This window comes from Zingiber officinale, chromosome 8A (genome assembly GCF_018446385.1).
Source record: "Zingiber officinale cultivar Zhangliang chromosome 8A, Zo_v1.1, whole genome shotgun sequence".
NCBI classification, from domain to species: domain Eukaryota; kingdom Viridiplantae; phylum Streptophyta; class Magnoliopsida; order Zingiberales; family Zingiberaceae; genus Zingiber; species Zingiber officinale.
This window is the reverse complement of record NC_056000.1, coordinates 11,083,194-11,103,493: the sequence shown is the minus strand read 5'-3', so window position 1 is coordinate 11,103,493 and position 20,300 is coordinate 11,083,194. Positions and strand designations below refer to the sequence as shown.

The following is a 20,300-nucleotide window of genomic DNA, read 5'->3' as shown; positions in this document are numbered from 1 at the left end:
CTTGCTTGGGATAAAAAAAGTAGTGAAAAATCTTAGGGTCGAGGGGGATGTTGTTCAGTTTAAAAAGGACTATCACTCCGCTCAACAACCTAATGGAGTTAGAGACTACCTGGCCGAGCGGAATGCGAAAATAATTACAAATTTGTAAGAAGAACTTGTGGGGTGGAAAATGTAGCCCGGCCAAAAATTGGTCTCGGAAGAAAAGAACGGTGTCGGGCGGCTGTTCATGAGGCCGATCGGCCGGTGTGGCTAACACTATTTGGTGGTCAGTCGGCATATCATAGGTTCGAGTAAGGCGCAAGGCGTCCTCCTCGTCGAACCGACTTTCCATGGTCGAATACCAAAGACCCGGAGCACCGCCGGTCGATTGTGAGGTATTGGTCATGGTATAAGGCCAAGGATGGACGCGTGATGGGAGGAAGGAGAAATAAAACTAGGAAAGAATGCGGGATGATGAAAGAAATAGCTAACAGAGAGAAAAAAAAAGGAGATGCAGCAAGGAAAAGGAATCTTACGGGCAAAAAAGATGATCGAAGGAAGCTGTAAAGTCGTCGGAGAGCTGAAACGCAAGGTCGCCAGAGAAAAAAAGGAACAGAAGGATGGCTGGAGACGAGGAGGTCGAAATGCGGCGAGGAGCAGGGGTCGGGAGCTTTATAAGGGCGACCGCGATCAATTTCCACCGTCCGATCCAGGTCGTCGATAACGAGGTCATCATCCAGCCGTTCATTTCAAACGGTGGTTGTCCCATCGGAAGTGACGCCACCGCCATACGCTGACAAACGCATGATCGCCACGTGTCAGCAGGATACTGGGCCGCATTTAATGAGCTCCCTTTACCGTGCGCAGCGCACGTGATGGGTAGTAGGGGAGAGCATTGGACATGGATTCCAAGAGAACACAAGGCACGGACAAGATATCGCCGAGCGGATGAGCATCCCTATGCCTGGCCGAGCGGCCTAATGCAGTGATCATTGCTCAGTCAGATCGGCAGTCCAGTCAGTCGGACTTCGCCTCCTTCGACTAGACTCGAGGGGAAGGCAAGTGATCCGGTGGTAAGAGTCCGGGACCCCCTAATGAGGAGTCAACGCCACGTGGAAGTCAAAGGGCCAGGTGGTCCGCCGGAGAAGGGTGAGCCGACCGGATTCATGAGAAAAGGGCAAGCCGATCGGTCTGCCAGTAAACATCTGATAGTAAAAGGCGCCCTGACAGGGATCGGGGTTCCGACGCTCAACGAAACAGTAAATAATGACCGAGCGAAAGGCCTAAGAGAAGGCAGGACGTAATGGGCGCACCGCCCGGCCGGCGCAGGGAATTAGGGCCGTCCGGACGGCGCTCTTTGTCTAGCCGGCCGGACGGACGTCCTGGCCGGCGGTGGGTAAATAGGGACAGGAACATCTGTTGACAGCCGTCAAGCCGTATGGCTAAACCATACTCCTAGTCTGACAACGGGGTGTCCTGTTGTCCCATCGAAGGCGCGATGGGACTGTTGCAGTATGGCGTCAGGTAAGCTTTCTGACAAACACATACCGAGGTATGGGCTGCGGACACGTACGCGCCTCGGTGGGTGTGTAGAAGCTCTTTCACCGCTCTATATAAAGAGCCGCAGACTTCGCCGGAGGTACGGGTTCTACAAGCTTTGGAGCTACTTTTTCGACCACTTGCTTACCTGACTTGAGCGTCGGAGGGTCGCCGCCGGGAACCCCTTCTCGGTCCGACTTCTGTGCAGGTTCGCCGGAGCTTCGTGCCACCAGTTGAAGATCCACGCCAGCAACCGGAGAGCGCCACGTGCCCAGCGTCCGTTGAGTCAACGTTCGGACAGGATCAAAGATCATCTCTGATTCTATGCAGCCTCGACTCTAAATATTTGATTAAGTTTGTACTAATAATCAAATTCAAATTTTGATGTACGACAAAGGTTAAAGTTAGACTTGTGATTTAATCTATTTACCAAGTGTGTAGGATTGAAAGTCTTAATGGGACCTGACATCAGGATAAAGTCCAGGTGGAAACTGATAGGAAGACTATATAGGTTGATATTTGGCAAAAAGTCCAATTGGGTCTGCAGGACCGGACAACTGGTTGAAGTATAGATGAGATATTTTGCAAGAAAATCTGGTGAGCAAAGAGTTGAGTAAGTCTGCAATGGTAAGTGAGGTAAGCATTAGACTAGAGGATAGTGATCCAGTGAGGACATACCCCAATCAGGCTATAAACACTGATCCAATTTAGATTCATTTTGAAAGTCTAAGTTAAAACCATGACTAGACTATGGTCTTAAGAAGACAAGATCTCATTCATATATCTTATTTTTAATATGTTATCTCTGTTTTACCGGTTACCTTTTGTTGTTTGAACTAACATGTCTAGCAATAATAAAGTGGAAAGAGTTAGCCTTAGATGAATAATGTTTGAGGTGTCTTGGAGCTGACTGGAGGTGCCTTGGAGCTGAACGAAGCCGTCCTGGATAGGGAGGAGGCACCCTCATGCAGATAAGATTTGAAGATAGAATTTCGCTGCTCGGAGATGCCTTGAAGTAGACTAGAGGCTTCTCGGAGCGCATTGGAGGCGTCTCAAAGCTGATGGAGGCGACCTTGTGCGGATAAAAACCAAAGTCTTCGAATCAGATAAGTGATGTTAGAGGCAACTCTAACATTGTTTAAAAGGAGGGTTCGACCAAGAGATTTGACAACACTTTTCTACGCTTATTCTTGATTGTCCGGCTGCTCCATTCTCACGTTGTTACCATACTACCACTTGACTACGTTTGACTACTATCGGTAGATCAACACTAACACACTAGCATATCCATTTCGACACCTTTGTGTTGTAAAGAATTTATTATTATGCATACTTAATATACTTGCAAAAAGAAAGTATAGGGTGTTACACTTTCCTCGTACTTTGTATTAGAGAATCAAATTTAGTGGATTATCAATCGAAAATGTTCAAAGTGTTAGTACCCTAAGATAATTTTGATGTGATCAATCAAGTCGGTTAGGTCTTGTTGATATTTAACCTCTGTGTCTAAGTGTGTAGGAATTTAAGAGCACAGGAAGTCGAGCAAAAGACGCAGCTAGCGAGAAGGACGACACGGGAGAGAACCGACGGGCTTGGTGCGTCCGAGGGATGAGGCGCCGCGGAAGAATACGCTAGTGGATGAGAAGGAGGTGCACGACATTTTCGTGGGACGAGGAGCCGGAGCGGAAGACTGCTCGAAAGTCGGAAAATGGTTTTGGGTGAGCCCTATTCCGGATGACCGAAATTACCCAAGCAAGTGGAACTGAAGTGGAAGACCCGGACCAATGCGAGCGAAACCAGAGTAGAAGACCAGGACCAAAAGTCGACAGGAAGTTGACTTTCTCGGTCCGGGCACCCAGAACCCTTCCGGGCGCCCAGACTTGGAACTTTATCCAAACGCTGTTAGAGTATATACTAAAAGTCTAGTTTTTTGTATAAACAGTTATTTTGAAATAAAAAATCATATTGGTCAAATGTCTACATTTATGTTAAGTGTAGTTGTCCATTTAATTTATATTGTAGATAACATGGTGTGAGGAGACACACAGAAGTTCTTGTTATCAGTTCCTTATGAATTATAAATAGTAGCTCACAACCAATATGGAATGGGACAAACCATTGGAGTGGTTGTAGTGTAATTTAGTATTAGTTTATCTTAACTATAAAATTACACTAGTACACTATGAGTGTATTGAGCAGGACCATTTGAGGTAGTTTCTTTTTATACTGACTACATAAAAGAACAAAACCTCTATTATTATGGAAGTGCGTACTCTTAATCATGATATAATAACAAGCATATATACTTAATATTTATTTCTTTAATTTATCAAAGGGTGTGATTTTGTTCGTTAAATCAATAGGTTCGATAAATTGGGAAATGATATTATTTATATGGTGTGTTGTTGATTATAGAATAAAATTGCGTCCTAGTAATCTAGGTTGATGATGCCCTCTTGAGGAGCTCATAAAAATTGTCATGTAAACTCTGCAGGTGGACTTAGTCCGACATGACAATAAGATTGAGTGGTACTACTCTTGGAGCTAGATATTAATTAAGTGAGTTGTCAGTAACTCATTTGATTAGTGGGCATTCGATATCTTAAACACAGGAAGACTAACACACTCGTGATAAGAAGGAGTCCATATTATAATATAGGATTGCTGCGATAGTGCGATAATAACTCTTTAGTGGTATGAGTTATTATTGATAAACTTGAGTTGGGTGTTCGGGGCCAACACGAGAAGCTCAAGCTCATCGGGAGGTCAAAACCAATTCCTCCTCTCGGTCCCTGTTGTAGCCTCTTATTTATAAAGTCTTATATCCACTTAGAGCCAAGCTTCTTACCCATCTCATTGTGGTCGCCCAAGCCAAGCTTGGAGCCCAAGCTAGGGTCGGCCAAGCCAAAAGATGGAGCCAAGTATTATGGTCGGCCAAGCTTGGAGCTCAAGCAAGGTGGTTGGCCACATTAAAATAAAAGGATGTTTTAATTTTTAAAATATTTTCTTTTGTAGAAGTCATGGTTTTAAAAGAGAGTTTTAAAATTTTAAAATATTTCCTTTTATAGCTTTCTACAATGGATTAAGAGAAATGTTGGATATCTTTCCTTATTTGTAGTTAAAAGGAAGATTTTAATTTTTTATAAAACTTTTCTTTCTTGTAACCATCCCATGTTTTAAAAGGAAATTTTTAATTTATAAAATTTCTCTTTTATAACTAACAAGGGATTTAAAAGAAAAATTTTTTATTAAAAATTTCTTACCAAAAACAAATAAGGAAGTTTTAATTTTATATTTAAAACTTTTCTTACTTGGAGCACAAGTAGGTGGCCGACCATGGCAAGTATAAAAGGAAGTCTTAATTTTTTGTTTTAAAAACTTTTCTTTTTAGTCATTAGCAAGGAATATAAGGAAGTTTTAATTATGTTTAAAACTTTCCTTTTTTGCCAAGACCAAGGATTATAAAAGAGATGGAGGGGTGTCTCATGAGATAACACATCTTCTATTCCTCTCTTCCAATCCTTGGTGGCCGACCCTTGTTCTTCTCTCTTCTCCTTTTGTTTTCTTCCTTGGTGGTTGGCGGCATCTAGTTGGTGATCTCTTGGTGGTCGGTTGCTTGAAGGAGAAGAAGAAGAGAAGGAAGCTCTCTTGTCTAGCATCCCTTGGAGGTTTGTTGGTGGCTGGATCTTGGAAGCCTTGGAAGAAGCTTGAGTGGATTTCATCTTGGAAGATCGTCACCCACGCGACGTCCAAGAGAAGGAGAGGAATACAACAAAAGATCAAGAGGTCTATAAGCTACAAAAGGTATAACTAGTTATTAGTTTCCACATCATAGCTAGTTCATCTTTTGTATAGATCTTGAAAAACCAAACACAAGAGATTATCGGTTTTAAGTTATCGTTTTTTGTTATTGATTTTATTTTTCGATAATGTGTTTCTATTGAGGTCTCTATAGTTAAACCTATTTTACTGTAAGAAGTTAAATATCCGATTTCTTTGAAAGGCTTTGTCTAGGAAGTAGTGGATGATCTCATACCCAAGAAGGCATAGTACCTCACCATGTTTAACGTGGAAGCCGATCTTTGAAATAGATATTTGATTGACTTCTGTAATATAGTTTAACTTATGAAGATCATATCGGTTAAACTTGGAGTAAAAATGTTAAGTATCATTTTCAATCCAAGTTTAACTTCTGAAGGATAATTTAGATTAATAATATTAAGCATCGTTTGCAATCCAAATTTAACTTCAGTAGAGTACATGGGTAGCTAGGATAGTTCTGTGCTTGTACAAATTTTTGTATAGGGGAACTAGGATGGTATTCCGAGTAGCAACCAACAATTGGTATCAGAACTTTCGTATATTCGGTCTTAATTTCCTTTTTTTCCATCTCATCTTACTATTTTATTAAAAATCTCCTCCCTTTACTAACTAATTTTGGTGAAGGCTAAAATGAATTTACGTTAATATCTTTTTTTCTATTTACACTAAAAATAATTCCAAGGTTTATTAGTAATTCCACAAGCGAAACAATCAGTGATCTAGAGTTTGAGATTCAGCTGCGGCATATTATTATGAATTTTTCTCATCATTAATTTTCTCTGGTTGTTTTATATAAAAAAATATAGTTATCTTTAGTCCCATATCTTAGAATTGACAACACTATGATCAAAGAAGTTTTTATAAATATTTTAGGCCGACAATGTTAAAAAATATACTTTTTCTAATTTTTTTTACTAAGATAAGTATAATATTAAATTAAATTAATTTTTTCATAGGGAAGTCGTAAGGGTGACCGTTATGGATTTTTAAAATGTACTTTACCTTAATAACTCTACTTTAATATTTTAATGTTAAAATAATTTAATTAATATAATTTCATTATAAAGAGTCAATGTGATTTCAATGTATTATATTAGGAATTGAATGATAACTCAAATGATATTTATGAGGGATTTATATGTTACAAATGACAGATTATCCCAAATGATATTTGTGAGGGATTTATATGTTAAAAACGACATATTATTAGATAATATTTCATGAAATTTGACAGAGTTTACTATAATATTCAATTTTGTTCTGCAATATGCCACTAAATTAAGTGGTCATCTTTGCTTTATTACTTTTTAATTTATAACCATAACTGATAACTCCTTCAAAACAATATAGTAAATCTTTATTTATTACTTAATATTTTTGATATTTCTGAACTTATTAATAAATACTTAAACTTCTTAACCAAGAGTTATCAAACTGATGTGTAAATCAACGCGCTTTTGTTGACAACTTCACTTTTTTTTATTGTTTCAAACTTGAATCCACTTAGGGAATCCAACGATCCACATCTCACTTTCTGAGTCCATCAGACGGACAGTCCTCACGGACGCCTGGTTGGCCTAGGGTTTCCTAAAACTCTCCGCGATAAAATCGCGGCCTGGGCGGCAAGGACTCGACGCGGTGCAGTGCGTTGCTGCTCCTCCCAAACCCTTCTTTTTTTTTCTCTTTATTTCTCCGCTTCGATTTCGATCACTTCGATTTCCATCTCTATCCCAAAGTTTCTAAAACAAAAGGAAAAAATCTGAAAAAAAAAAATCCAATTTTTTTGAACAGTCCTCTCTCTTGGTATCCGATCTTTGTTCCGTTATCTATTCATAAAAAGTCCTAACAAAAACAAAAAAAAATCAAAGAGGAAGGTTTGATTGTGTTATCTGTTTTTATCGGATTCGGGAAGAAAAAAAAAGGTGAAAAAGATCGCATCTTGGCGTGAGAGATGGCGCAGGGTACTATGCAGCAGCAGCCGCCGCCGCCGCCAAATGGGACTGCTATCAATGCCGGTGGTGCCGGCGCGGGGTCTCAGTTCCCGTCGACTTCTCTATACGTGGGGGACCTGCAGGCGGGCGTGACGGACGCGCAGGTGTTCGATCTGTTCAGCCAGCTTGGTCCTGTGGTGTCCGTACGGGTGTGCCGCGATGCTGATACTCGCCGGTCGCTTGGATATGGTTATGTCAACTACAGCAACCCCCTTGATGGTGAGTCTAATCGTCTTTTTTCTCGGTCTTTGGATTACTTACCACGATTCTTCTGTTGCATGGCTTTACTTACGTCTTTGCTAGATTATTTGTTTTAAGGGAATACTTGATGCGCTTTTATGTTACATTCAAGCTAATGTCTATTCCTCTTAGTTCTACTGATAATGTTATCATTCTTTAATTCATTGAAGGTCGATTATGTACCGTGATCATATTTGACTCTTCTTACCGTACACGAAGTGAGAACAGAAGGGAATATGAATGGCAACTATTTACTGAAATCTAAATTGTTTTGGTAGAGTAATGTGTTAGGAGAAAAAAAAAAACTTTAAAACATGTTTTTATATGGGAGATGTGTTACATTATTAATGTAGCCAAATCTTATCTTCCCTATGAGACTGTAAAGGAGCTAACCAATAAAATAACAGGTTACAAATTGGTGAACAATGATGTGTACTGGTATGAACATGCATCCAAACAAACTTCCTAGCGACAGGTGCTCTGCCTGACAAACTAGCTGGCTATTGTTACTCTGCCCTGTATGTTGTTGGATTAATAACTATTCTGACTGGCTGGAATTCTGTAAATAGGTTTTGAGGTACATAAAGAAATCTTAGATTAAACAGCCAAACTTGCCAGTTATGGTATCCAACATTTCATTATATGATTCATTTTAATCCTTCTATATTTTGAACACAATTCCATGTGTCTTTATTCTTAATAGACACCAAATTGCCTTTCCTCCACTCGGACATTATATGCCGTTAACAATTACCCAAATAATTGCACAATAATGCCTTGAAACGGAGAGTCTTGATTGGAAACATATCAACCAATGTTGAATTTTAAACCAATTGAACATATGACAATTGGATATTTTTTCGGTACCTTGTAACTAGTTTACTACTTGCATGATGAGTGGGAGGCAAAAATTGTTTCAATGATAGACAACAAACCAAATTCTTTCACCAGATCACCTTAGATATTACAATATCGATAACTAAGATTTTTTTCTTTTCACTTTCTTCTGAGTAAAAAATATATTCACAAATTGGAAAATATTATCTATTCTGGTATAACAGAATAGATTAAATCTAATTCAGTTGCTACTAATATCATGGAAACGTGTTTATATATGAATCTCTTGATGCATTATGGGGTTATGATACTCAATTAGGTTCTTACCAACTGTATCAACTTTAATTATCTCATTGTCTTTATCTTGTTATTTTTTTTTTAATCAAAAGTGGTGCCTTGCTTCTGTGGCATAAGGAACAATAAGGCAATAATTGTTGGAGCAATCTGGGTACCTTAGGTTTTGATGTTTGGGCAAAGATTTAAGTTAAGTTTATTGTTATATTTGATATGCATTGTGAGTGTGCAGGATACAAGTACAACAAGGAAAGTCCAAGTGTGATTTTGGCAAAGGAGGAAAGTCCAAGGATGAGTCTTGCCGGTGTAAGTCCAAGCATGTAGTCTTGGCAACGTAAGTCCAAGTGTGACTTGGCAATGGACGAAGTCCAGGAGGTGCGACCTCTTGGCAAAGGAAGACCCGACAACAATGACAAGGCTGATGGAAGCTCCAGAAGGCAAGACGTGAAGGATGGGGAGGCATCCGAGGGACGCAAGGCTGATGGAGGAGGCTAGAAGGCTAGGTCTAGGTTGGTCAGGCGAGGACGAGTGCTGAGTGAATGTACTCGAGAGTAAAGCCTAAAATTAGGGTTTTACTGTAGCGTTACTGTAGAACTGTAGTAGTTGACTGGTGGTTTCATCAGTCGATTGGTGTAGTCGATTGGACAGTCGACTGGGAGCGAACAATATGTTTCTGTTCGCTCGGCCAGTGTGGAGCAGTCGACTGATACTTTTACCAGTCTATTGATATCAAGCCGTTGGAATGTAACAGACTAACAGTCGAATTTCCACAAGAGGGCAATCGACTGATGGTTTTGACAGACAATTGATAGGCGGAATTTTCCAACCTGTGGCTTATATAACCAAGCCTTGGGAGTTTGATTGAGGTTGACGAAATAGAGGTGGTTGACCTCTATTAGTAGTCTACCTGTACCCTAGCGTTTCAAATGTTCTTGTGAGAGTTGTGGTGAGGTTTCTTCACCCACAAGGAGTTACGTGAGCTAGTCGGAGTTTGCCGGGGAGTCATCCACCGACGGATCAGGATTGTCCACCTTACGGACAGCCGTGGAGTAGGAGCCCTGATCTTCAAACCACGTAAAATGATTGTGTAGCTTGGTTTGCATTTTTTGTCTTGTATTTAGATTAGCTTTCTACTTGTTTGTTTGTATTTCCGCTGCACACTAACCATTGTAGGAAGCGACGTTTTGGGTGAGACGCTATTCACCCTCCTCTAGCGGATGTCAAGGTCGCAACAAGTGGTATCAGAGCCTGGACTGCCAGAAGGTTTAACCACCGACTGTACACAAGAGCTATGGTCTGATTGAGCCATGTGAGTACAATATTGACTTCGAACAAAGAAAGTGAGAGCTCCTATGTTCGGATCAAGAGGATCAGACACCAGGCAGGAAGTCTTAGATGTGGCTAGACATAGAAGTCCTAGTAGGTCGGGTGGATCGAGGGGCAAGAAGACTTGGTGGGTCGAGGATCGGACATGGAAAACCTGTGGTCCTTTGTTTGAAGGGGGGATTGTTGGGGTTGCAAGATTGCAAACATAGTCCCACATTGAAAATACATGGGAAAGATCATGAGTTTATAAAAGAAAGATATCTCCATTGACACGAGGTTTTTTGATAGAGCCCAAGAGCAAAACCATAAGGGCTTAGGCCCAAAGTGGGCAATATCATATCATTGTGGAGATATCTAAAATTATTTTCAATCCTATAATTGGTATCAGAGCGGGTCGCTCTTCTACAGACTAATCGCCGAGGGAGCAAAGCGCTAGAGAAAGATGGAGTCCGAAGAACCTTTAGGATGGGATATCCGAATCCCACCTCCATACGATCGAGATGATTTCGAGTATTGGAGGAAGCGGTTGGAGACTTGGTTCCAAATGGATTGGAACCAATGGATTGTGTTGGAGGAACCGTTTGAAGCTCCAACGAACAAGAAGGGAAAGCGCCTCCGGCCTCGGTATTGAACCGAGGAGCAAAAGGAGCCATCAGAGGCAGACAAGGAGGTAACTAGAATTTTGATTAATTTATTACCTCTTAATTTGGTATTGAATGTAGGTAAATACAAGAACGCAAGCGACCTTTGGAAAAAGGTAATTGCACTTCATGAGGATCCTACAAAACTCCAAGTAGTGGAGGAGCCCAAAGAGAAGGGCTCATTGGTCCAAGAGGAGAAGGACCAATCAGATGTTGACACGGGTTCAACATCCGAGGAGGAGAAGGAAGATGAGGAAGTATCATTCACATCTTCAAGGGAAGAAGAAGTGGAATCATCCACATCTTCAAGTGAAGAGGAAGAAGAGAAATCCAAGGAAGAGGAGATCTTGGAAGCTCAACCCTCCACCTCAACTACCAAAAAGAGCGAGAAGAGCCACATCAAATGTTTTGAGTGTGGTAAGATGGGACACTACAAGAGTAGGTGTCCTTCGCTCAAGAAAGTAAAGGAGGTAAACTCTGAACTCACTAAAGTTAATTTAGAAACTAATGTGAGTTGTAGGAAGAAGGAGAAGAAGCAGCATATTAGATACTTCACGTGTGGTGAGTTTGGTCACTACCACACAAAGTGCCCAAGGAGAGGAGAACTCAAGAAATTGGCGCACTTGAAGAAGTGGGAGAAGAAGAGAGCTTCAAGGGTAAGGGAGGTAAACCCTAATTTGAATTCAAGTTCAAATTTAAATTCTTCCATACATGTTAAAAATAATTTTCATTATTTACCCAAGCATGATTATGGATTTAGATATAATGATAGGAATAGTGTTAATGTAGGTGATAACCCTAGGAGATTTGTTCATGTTAAATCTAGTAAGGGTAGACCTAATAAGAGTAAAACCATTTTGCTTAAGGGAAGGAAAGTGGGTGAAAACCTATGCATTAATCCCAAGAAAGGGAGACCTATGCCTAGGAAGGTGGGTAGGTCTAGGAATGTCCATGATGGACATGTTGATTCTAGGGTTAAAACCCTAGAATTGGAAAATCAAGCCTTGAAGGCAAAGCTTGAGGAAATGGAGAAAGTCCTAGAGAGGTTCATTATTGGACCTAAAGGACTTGACATGTATTTGGGTGATCAAAGATCCAAAAATGTCAAATTGGGTCCCTCCAAGACCAAAAGGAGGTCAAGTGCTAAGGTGACACATGACATTGGTAAGGGAGGAGTGACCAAGGACGAGGGAAAGTCATTTAAGACCAATAAAAAGGAATATGCTAGGGTGGCATATAATTATGACAAGGATGAGGTGTCCAAGGTCAAGGACAAGAAGAAATTAACCAATGACAAGGTGCCTAAGGTTAAGAAAGTAAATTTTATAGGTCAAGTGTCACCCGAGGTGTACCGAAGTGGCCTAGCCATATTGGATGAGTCACCTAGAGAGGTGAATAAGATTAAGAGCTCTAGGGGGAGCTCCAAGAGTCTTTGGAATATATGGTAAATGAATTTCAAGTGGATCATGCTTAGGACTCAAAATGGGTCATCAAATGTGCCAAAGTGGTTTAGAGGCAGACTTGAGTCTCAAATCCAATAAATTGACACAATTGGGTTGAGTATCATGCATGAAAATATGAAAAAGGTTTCATATTGCATGAAAATTAGTTTTGGATGTATATATGCCATATAAACTAATGTTAGGGATGTATTATGGTTTAGTATGGGTAGATACATCAAGAGAAAGCCAAAACTAGGATTTTAGATCAAAGTTCAATTGAACCATTTAGCTAGTTTTGAATTTTGTGTCAATCTTGAGATCTGTGATAAATATATTTTTATATATATTTTTTCCAAGTAGACATGGATAAAATAGACCTCTTCAGAAAATTTGAGAATTTTTGGAGGTTTGTAGAATTTCTGGTGCATTTCTGAAGTTGGTCAGAAAATGCTGATTTTTGCTGAAATAGTATACCAGTCGACTGGTACAGTTACCAGTCGACTAGTAACACTGTTCACGAGCACAGAATGTCTCTGTAAGTTCATTTTGACGATGACAGTCAACTGGGACTTATGACAGTCGACTGATACGGTCTGAAAATGTTTTCCAGCATTAGAAAATGATCAAAAGAGTGGGGAACATGTATGTAATCTTATGGGGGATTAATACATGATGGTTATGAGCATTAGAGGTCGAAAAGTCCAATAATTGGGATATTGTTGGAGCTCTTTTTGATTTATGACAAAGGGGGAGAAGTTTAGGTTTAAGTGGGAAACCTACATACCTTTGCAAGAAATCCTAACTCAAGGGGGAGCTTAGAAGGAGGAGCAATTGCTCATTAATTAGCAAAGGGGGAAAAGTTTGCCTTTTGTGGGGGAGCTTATGTGAAGGGGGAGCCTAGGATTAGGTTCCATGATTTATGCATGTGTAGATTGCATATTTATTTACATTATTATTGTTTCTCTAACTTAAACGGGTTGTCAAACATCAAAAAGGGAGAGATTGTTGGAGCAATTTGGGTACCCTAGGTTTTGATGTTTGGGCAAAGATTTAAGTTAGATTTATTATTGTATTTGATATGCATTGTGAGTGTGCAGGATACAAGTACAACAAAGAAAGTCCAAGTGTGATTTTGGCAAAGGAGAAAAGTCCAAGGATGAGTCTTGGCGGTGTAAGTCTAAGCATGTAGTCTTGGCAATGGACGAAGTCTTGGAGGTGCGACCTCTTGGCAAAGGAAGACCCGACAACAATGACAAGGCCGATGGAAGCTCCAGAAGGCAAGACGTGAAGGATGGGGAGACATCCGAGGGACGCAAGGCTGATAGAGGAGGCTAGAAGGCTAGGTCTAGGTTGGTCAGGCGAGGACGAGTGCTGAGTGAATGTACTTGAGGGTAAAATTCTAAAATTAGGGGTTTACTGTAGCAGTACTGTAGCAATCGACTGGTGGTTCATCAGTCAACTGGGAGCGAACATAATGTTTCTGTTCGCTCGGCCAGTGTGGAGCAGTCGACTGGTACTTTTACCAGTTGACTGGTATCGAGCCGTTGGGATGTAACGGTTGAATTTCCACAAGAGGGCAGTCGACTGATGGTTTTGGCAATCGACTGGTAGGTGAGATTTTTCAACCCGTGGTCTATATAATCAAGTCTTGGGAGCTTGGTTGAGGTTGACGAAATAGAGGTGGTTAACCCCTATTAGTAGTCTATCTGTGCCCTAGCGTTTCAAGTGTTCTTGTGAGAGTTGTGGTGAGTTTTCTCCATCCACAAGGAGCTACGTGAGCTAGCCGGAGTTTGTCGGAGAGTCATCCATCGATGGATTGGGATCGTCCATCTTACGGACAGCCGTAGAGTAGGAGCCTTGATCTTCGAACCACGTTAAATGATCGTGTAGCTTGGTTTGCATTTCTTGTCTTGTATTTAGATTAGCTTTCTACTTATTTGTTTGTATTTCCGCTGTGTGTAGGAAGCGACGTTTTGGGTGAGACGCTATTCACTCCTCTAGCCGACGTCAAGGTCCCAACAATAATAACCATCTGATCATCACTTTGGGTTTGCAGAAATCTAAATAAAACACAACGTAAAGATAGGTTGGTAAAAAGCGGTACTTATAGACCATTTTCATATAGGTGTCTACCATCTGGTGGACTAGTGGCTACTGACTGAGATGCCAATTTATGATTAAATTATTGGAAGCTGCAGCCTTTTTTTCTGACAAGCTGCAAACTTCTTCAGATTTTTTGAGTATCTTTGTAGTGGGTTATTCACAAAAAACATGTCGATAACTCATAATAATTTTACACTTTCTGGTGCTGATATTTTTATTTAAATTTTTTTTCATCAATTCCCTTTTAATATTGATATTCAATGTTATCAACATATATTTTTTCTAGTTGACGGCTTCTATGGCTTGAATTCTCAAATGCAAATTTTACAATGATCTTATGTTGGTATATGGAAACCTCTAGGAGCCAACATTGCATTGTTTTTTCCCACCACTTTGTATGGTTATTTTTAAAAAAAAAATCATATATTTTGATCTTGGTTTGATTGACATTGGAATTTTTCATTCACAGAATGTAAGTGTTGCATCATTGTGTAGATAAAAGTTCAATACAAATGAATTGTTTTGATCTAGATCTTATCTTGATTTTGATTGGCAGCTGCATCAGCGTTGGAAGTGCTGAACTTTACCCTTCTTAACAATAAGCCTATTCGCATTATGTATTCTAATCGTGACCCTAGCATCCGCCGAAGTGGGGCAGCAAATATATTTATAAAGGTAATGTGACTTTTTTTCGATTTTATTTTTATGCACTTTCCCATACATTTATTTTGCTCTACATTTAGTGTGTTATTTTTTTACTTTTCAGAATCTAGATAAAACAATAGGCAACAAAGCACTACATGAAATCTTTTCAACGTTCGGTACTATTCTTTCGTGCAAGGTTGCAATAGATGCATCTGGTCAGTCGAAAGGATATGGCTTCGTACAATTTGAACAAGATGACGCAGCACAAGCAGCAATTAATAAGTTAAATGGCATGCTTGTGAACGATAAACCAGTTTTTGTTGGACCCTTCCTTCGCAAACAGGAAAGAGAGAACTCTTCAGACAAGGCAAAATTTTCTAATGTTTATGTCAAAAACCTCTCTGAATCAACTACAAAGGAAGATCTTGAAACAATCTTCAGAAAGTATGGGAAAATTACTAGTGCTGTCGTTATGACAGACGGGGATGGAAAATCAAAGTGCTTTGGCTTTGTTAATTTTGAGGATTCAGATGCTGCTGCTCAAGCAGTTCAAAAACTCAATGGGCAGAAATTTGATGAAAAAGAGTGGTATGTTGGAAAGGCACTGAAGAAATATGAAAGGGAACTAGAACTAAAGGAAAAGTTTGACCAGAGTGCAAAAGATGCAGTGGACAAATACCAAGGACTTAACTTATATCTAAAGAACTTAGATGATAGCATTGGAGATGACAAGCTGAGAGATTTATTTTCTGATTTTGGTACCATAACTTCTTACAAGGTATTGCATGTTGTCTGATGAGAAATTTATGCCTATTAAGGTGTAAGAACCTTCTCATTGACATATTTGATATATCGTTGAGTCATAGGTTATGCGGGAACCAAATGGAGCAAGTAAAGGTTCTGGGTTTGTGGCTTTCTTAACTCCAGAAGAAGCGTCTCGAGCAGTAAGATCTTGATGATTTTCTCTTTCTCTATCTCAATCTCAATATCTATCAAATATGAATGACAGTGAAGTGATCACATTTGCTTGCTTTGTTTTTTATACAGCTTGCAGATATGAATGGAAAGATGGTCTGTGGGAAGCCACTGTATGTTGCACTGGCACAACGTAAAGAAGACAGAAGAGCTAGGTTGCAGGTATTATGAACCATATGAACTATTGTCAATGCTAATAAACAAGTTTATGAAGGCATCTACATGGTTCTCGTGTTGCTGTAGTTTTTGACAAATGTCTCAACTTGAATTGACATGAATACTGTTTCATATGAAAGAAGATAATTTCCGAGAATGTAAAAAAGGCTACAAAATTTGGTCGAGTGTCATCATTGTGTTTATATTGACACCTTCAAATCTACCATGACCACCCTTGACTAGATGTCTTATTGTTTTTTCTGATGCTCATAGCCTCATTGGTTGTTTTTAGGCTTTATGTAGATTGAAACTAAAATTATTAGAATTAATTATTTGAATTTCTGTATCATCCTTATTAGATGCAAATTACTAGTTGAAAAAAACTATATTTTATATTTTTAGTTATATGCATTAAACAATGATTGCTTGCATTTATCTTTCAAGCTTATTATGTTTCCTGGAGTTGGTATCCATCCTGACACTTTTATGTATTTTTTCCCATGTATTTATCTAACCTTTTCAATTTTTGCTAAATTCCATGCTCTTCGAGCAACATGCTCGCGGTTGCCCACTTTTTTTTTTGTCTTGAAGTGGACTTGCATGCTTTACATCGTCTAATTTACAGGCACAGTTTTCACAAGTACGACCTGTAGCAATGACTCCTAATGTTGGCCCACGTGTTCCCATGTACCCTCCTGGTGCTCCTGGTCTTGGGCAACAAATATTTTATGGTCAAGCACCTCCTGCCCTTATTCCACCTCAGGTTATTTCTTTTGTCTATTTCAATTTTTTTTTTTTTTTTGACTTTTCATTCTTCCGTATCAGTTATATTCAAGATTTAGATGCATCTCTTTTCACATTTGAGTAATTGGTAAAAAATACCATCATTATCTATTATTGAAGCAAAAATATGATATCTCTCACCCCAAGCGTCGTGTATCTTCGGCACCACGACAAGATATAAGTAGGTAAATGACAGGATATTTTACCCTAGCACAGCAACTCTTTGTATGGAGGAGGTCAGACATTCAACAAGACATTTGCATCCGCTAGAAATTAACCCCAAGACTTATTGGAGTAAATATTCATGCAGATACCAACTGTGTCAACCCATGGGGGCTACCATCATTATCTATTAATGGAATAAAAGGTGATATCGCTCACCCCAAACAGCTAGTATCACCGATCCTATGACAAGATACAAGCAGGTAAATCATGGGGGACATTTTATCCTTGTGCAATGACTCTTTACATAGAGGAGGTCAAACACTCAACGAGGCATTTTTGGACTCGCTAAGAATTTACCCCAAGATCTATTGGAGTAAACACCCATGCAGGTGCCAACTGCGCCAACCTGGGGGCACAATCATTATCTATTATTAGCAGCAAAAGATAAAATTGTTACCTCGTTAGCCCCGTCAAGATGGAAGGAAGGTAAATCACAGGGGGCTTCATCCAACAACAGTAACACACGCAAGGAGTTGAGGTAACCAGCAGGACATTCCGTACCACTGGGAATCAACCCCAGACCTATTGGTAGTAACACCTTTGCATGAATCAACTGCACCAGCTCGTGGGGGCTACCATCATTATCTATTATGATGTTATATGTGGGGATGCTCAATTTATATTAGGGGTATCAACTTAGGTGGGTTGGGTTAAAAAAAAATTTATAAAATTTCCCAACTCAAACTTGAATCCAAATACAACCCAAAACCCTTAAACCCGAATTTGATCAACCCGAACCTGACCCGAATAACCTGATTAAAAATGACTTTTTTTTCTATCATTATTATACTAACATTGATATTGATATACATAAAACCTTCTTAATTTTCAAAATAAAATTTGATTTAACCTTAAAAAATCCAATAAAACCTAAATCCAGGTCCATCCGAACTTGACCCGAAATCTCCAATCTGAAAATCCTCCGACCCGAAAAACTTGATTTTTTTCGGGTCGACTTGGATTGTCGGGTCGGGTTTATTTTTGACACTCCTAATTTATATTTATCTTTATTCAAAGTTTCAAACTCTGGTCTGATCATTTTATGCGTGCTCGGTGGACCATAATACAATTCCATAATTGTCTAAGTTTTTGGTGTACGCTTGATGGGCAAGTAATTTGTCTTTTGTTCTAGGATGGTAAAGGACTGCAGATGTACCGTTGATGTAAACTTAATTTTGTCTTATTTGTAGTTATGCACTGTATTATGATAATAATTAATCATACTGTTGTCTCTCATTTGCATTTTTTTTTTCATTTTAATTTTCATGCGCTGACAGTTAATAATGTTTTTCTATGAATATATTTATGATTTTGATGATATAAGTCCTTAATGGGCTGTAGATGTACACTTCTTATTGGTTATATTTAAACTCAACTTTATGTTGTTTGCAGATATCTACTATATTATTACTGTAATGGCCAAATCATATTATTGCCTCCGTATGCCATTTTTGCCATACGAACTTGCAGTATAGGACATTTGCATTTGATTAATGTAAGTGCTTACATATGATGGTTTCATTCGCAGCCAGGGTTTGGTTTCCAGCAACAACTTATACCTGGAATGCGTCCTGCAGGAGCACATATGCCAAATTTCTTTGTGCCCCTTGTCCAACAAGGTCAGCAGATGCATCGTCCAGGTGGCAGACGTGCTGCAGCTGGACCAGTGCAACAAAGCCAGCAACCAATACCTCTAATGCAGCAACAGGTCAGTGGTTAATCTAAAGGCATTTGAGTTTAAAATCTAAGAGTTGCAACAACTTGAAATTTTTCAATAAAAGTGAAATATTTCATGGAAAAGTAGTTTTGGTACTGTGCTGCCTTTGTGACGGAATATGATTTGCTCTGGAAGTCATATAATTAAGCAGTTATAGACTCACTAATTGGTCACTCATTATAGGATTCATAGATGGTTGTGGGAATAATTAACACAAGTAGTGAAGCTAATTTCATAATCTACTCGATGCCATGGAAATCTCTAATAATAACTAGAGGAATAGGAATACACATGGTTGCATCTTTTTTACTTCTGATGAGGCCCAATACTCTGATCACACAATGAAAATAAACTTGATACACAGCTAGCTGGTGCTCTCATCTTTATGTCTGCTCTGACATGTCTAATGCTTTTACATTAACATCTTAATTCTTTAGCTTTTGACTGATATTTGTTTGATATTGAGCTAGCAGATGCTTCCAAGGGGGCGTGTTCAACGCTATCCTCCAGGTCGCAACATGTCTGACGTTCCTATGCCTGGTGTTGTTGGTGGCATGCTTTCACCTTACGACATTGGAGGTTTGCCTATGCGAGATGTTGGCTTGTCACAACCTGGTCCCATTGGAACATTGGCTTCAGCCCTTGCAAATGCTCCTCCTGAGCACCAAAGGATGGTAAGTATTTTTTTTTTCCATGCATGTGACTCACTGGATGCTTGGGCTTACATCGTGGCCTTTAGCTAATAGTCAAGTATACTGTTGTGATCCCAGTTGAACATTCAAAACTCAGTTATGGTCTCATCTTAATGTATAGATGCTTGGTGAGAATCTGTATCCACTTGTGGAGAGTATTGAACGCGATCATGCAGCCAAAGTTACCGGTATGCTACTGGAGATGGACCAAACAGAGGTTCTGCACCTTCTGGAATCACCGGATGCGCTGAGAGCAAAAGTTGCAGAGGCAATGGAAGTTCTGAGGAGCGTCGTACAGCAGCAGGGCAATGTGCCTGCTGATCAGCTGGCAGCATTATCGCTTAATGATAGTATTGTCTCATGAGTTGATGAATCATGAGAGATTTAGCCGGAGGCTGTTTGATTGTGACAAGATAGTAGTAGTGGAGTTCGGTTGGCTTTCTCTTTACAACTGGATTCGACTTTGGCTTTCAGGTTATTAAGCATGCTTTTCTTCTTGTTTGTGCTGGTAGAATTAATGTCAGGTGGCTGGTTTTCATATTAAGTTTGTGTTCTGCCACTGCTGCCTCTTGCAACTGCTTGTTCCTCGTGTTCGTACACTTGGTTTAATGTTTTGAATCAGCCGCTTTGAAATATTTAACTGTTCCTAAATTTTGATACACGAACCGCTAAACGACTTATCGTCATATATCTACACTCTCACGAAAAACAAGAACATGTTGGCACAATGTTTTTCAACGTCTCATTTATATATCCTGTTAAATAAAAACTTACTAAAATAAAAAATATATAAAGGAGCCGCATGGTTTGTTATTATAAAAGGGAAAAAAACAGGGATTGTATCATAATAACTGATAGGGGAAAATTGCATCAAAAATTAACTTGTGTTTGTA

General features: G+C 39.5%; 1 protein-coding gene and 1 long non-coding RNA gene across 3 annotated transcripts; both read left to right on the top strand.

Moving 5' to 3' along the window:
- The first annotated feature begins 6,955 nt into the window (after positions 1–6,955).
- Positions 6,956–20,042, top strand: LOC122012412 (polyadenylate-binding protein 2-like). 2 transcript variants are annotated; one of them, XM_042568929.1, is made up of 9 exons: positions 6,956–7,550; positions 14,771–14,889; positions 14,981–15,637; positions 15,726–15,803; positions 15,907–15,996; positions 16,616–16,753; positions 18,527–18,706; positions 19,189–19,389; positions 19,529–20,042. In XM_042568929.1, exons 1-9 carry the CDS (start codon positions 7,292–7,294, stop codon positions 19,769–19,771), a joined length of 1,965 nt encoding a protein of 654 aa, XP_042424863.1. In that variant the 5' UTR covers positions 6,956–7,291; the 3' UTR covers positions 19,772–20,042. The 2 variants fall into 2 exon arrangements, with proteins under 2 accessions (XP_042424863.1, XP_042424862.1); XM_042568928.1 differs by having other exon boundaries at positions 19,186–19,389.
- LOC122012413 lies at positions 16,764–17,848 on the top strand. The gene is made up of 2 exons (XR_006120215.1): positions 16,764–17,009; positions 17,084–17,848. It is a non-coding gene; the product is annotated as an uncharacterized LOC122012413 (long non-coding RNA).
- Positions 20,043–20,300: the final 258 nt, after the last annotated feature.

Bases quoted from the DNA above. Each gene is read 5' to 3' on its own strand.
- LOC122012412 (XM_042568928.1), top strand. From the start codon at position 7,292: ATGGCGCAGGGTACTATGCAGCAGCAGCCGCCGCCGCCGCCAAATGGG. The intron at 15,997-16,615 runs GTATTATGAACC...TCTAATTTACAG, and splicing joins ACAGAAGAGCTAGGTTGCAG to GCACAGTTTTCACAAGTACG. The intron at 18,707-19,185 runs GTCAGTGGTTAA...ATATTGAGCTAG, and splicing joins TACCTCTAATGCAGCAACAG to CAGATGCTTCCAAGGGGGCG.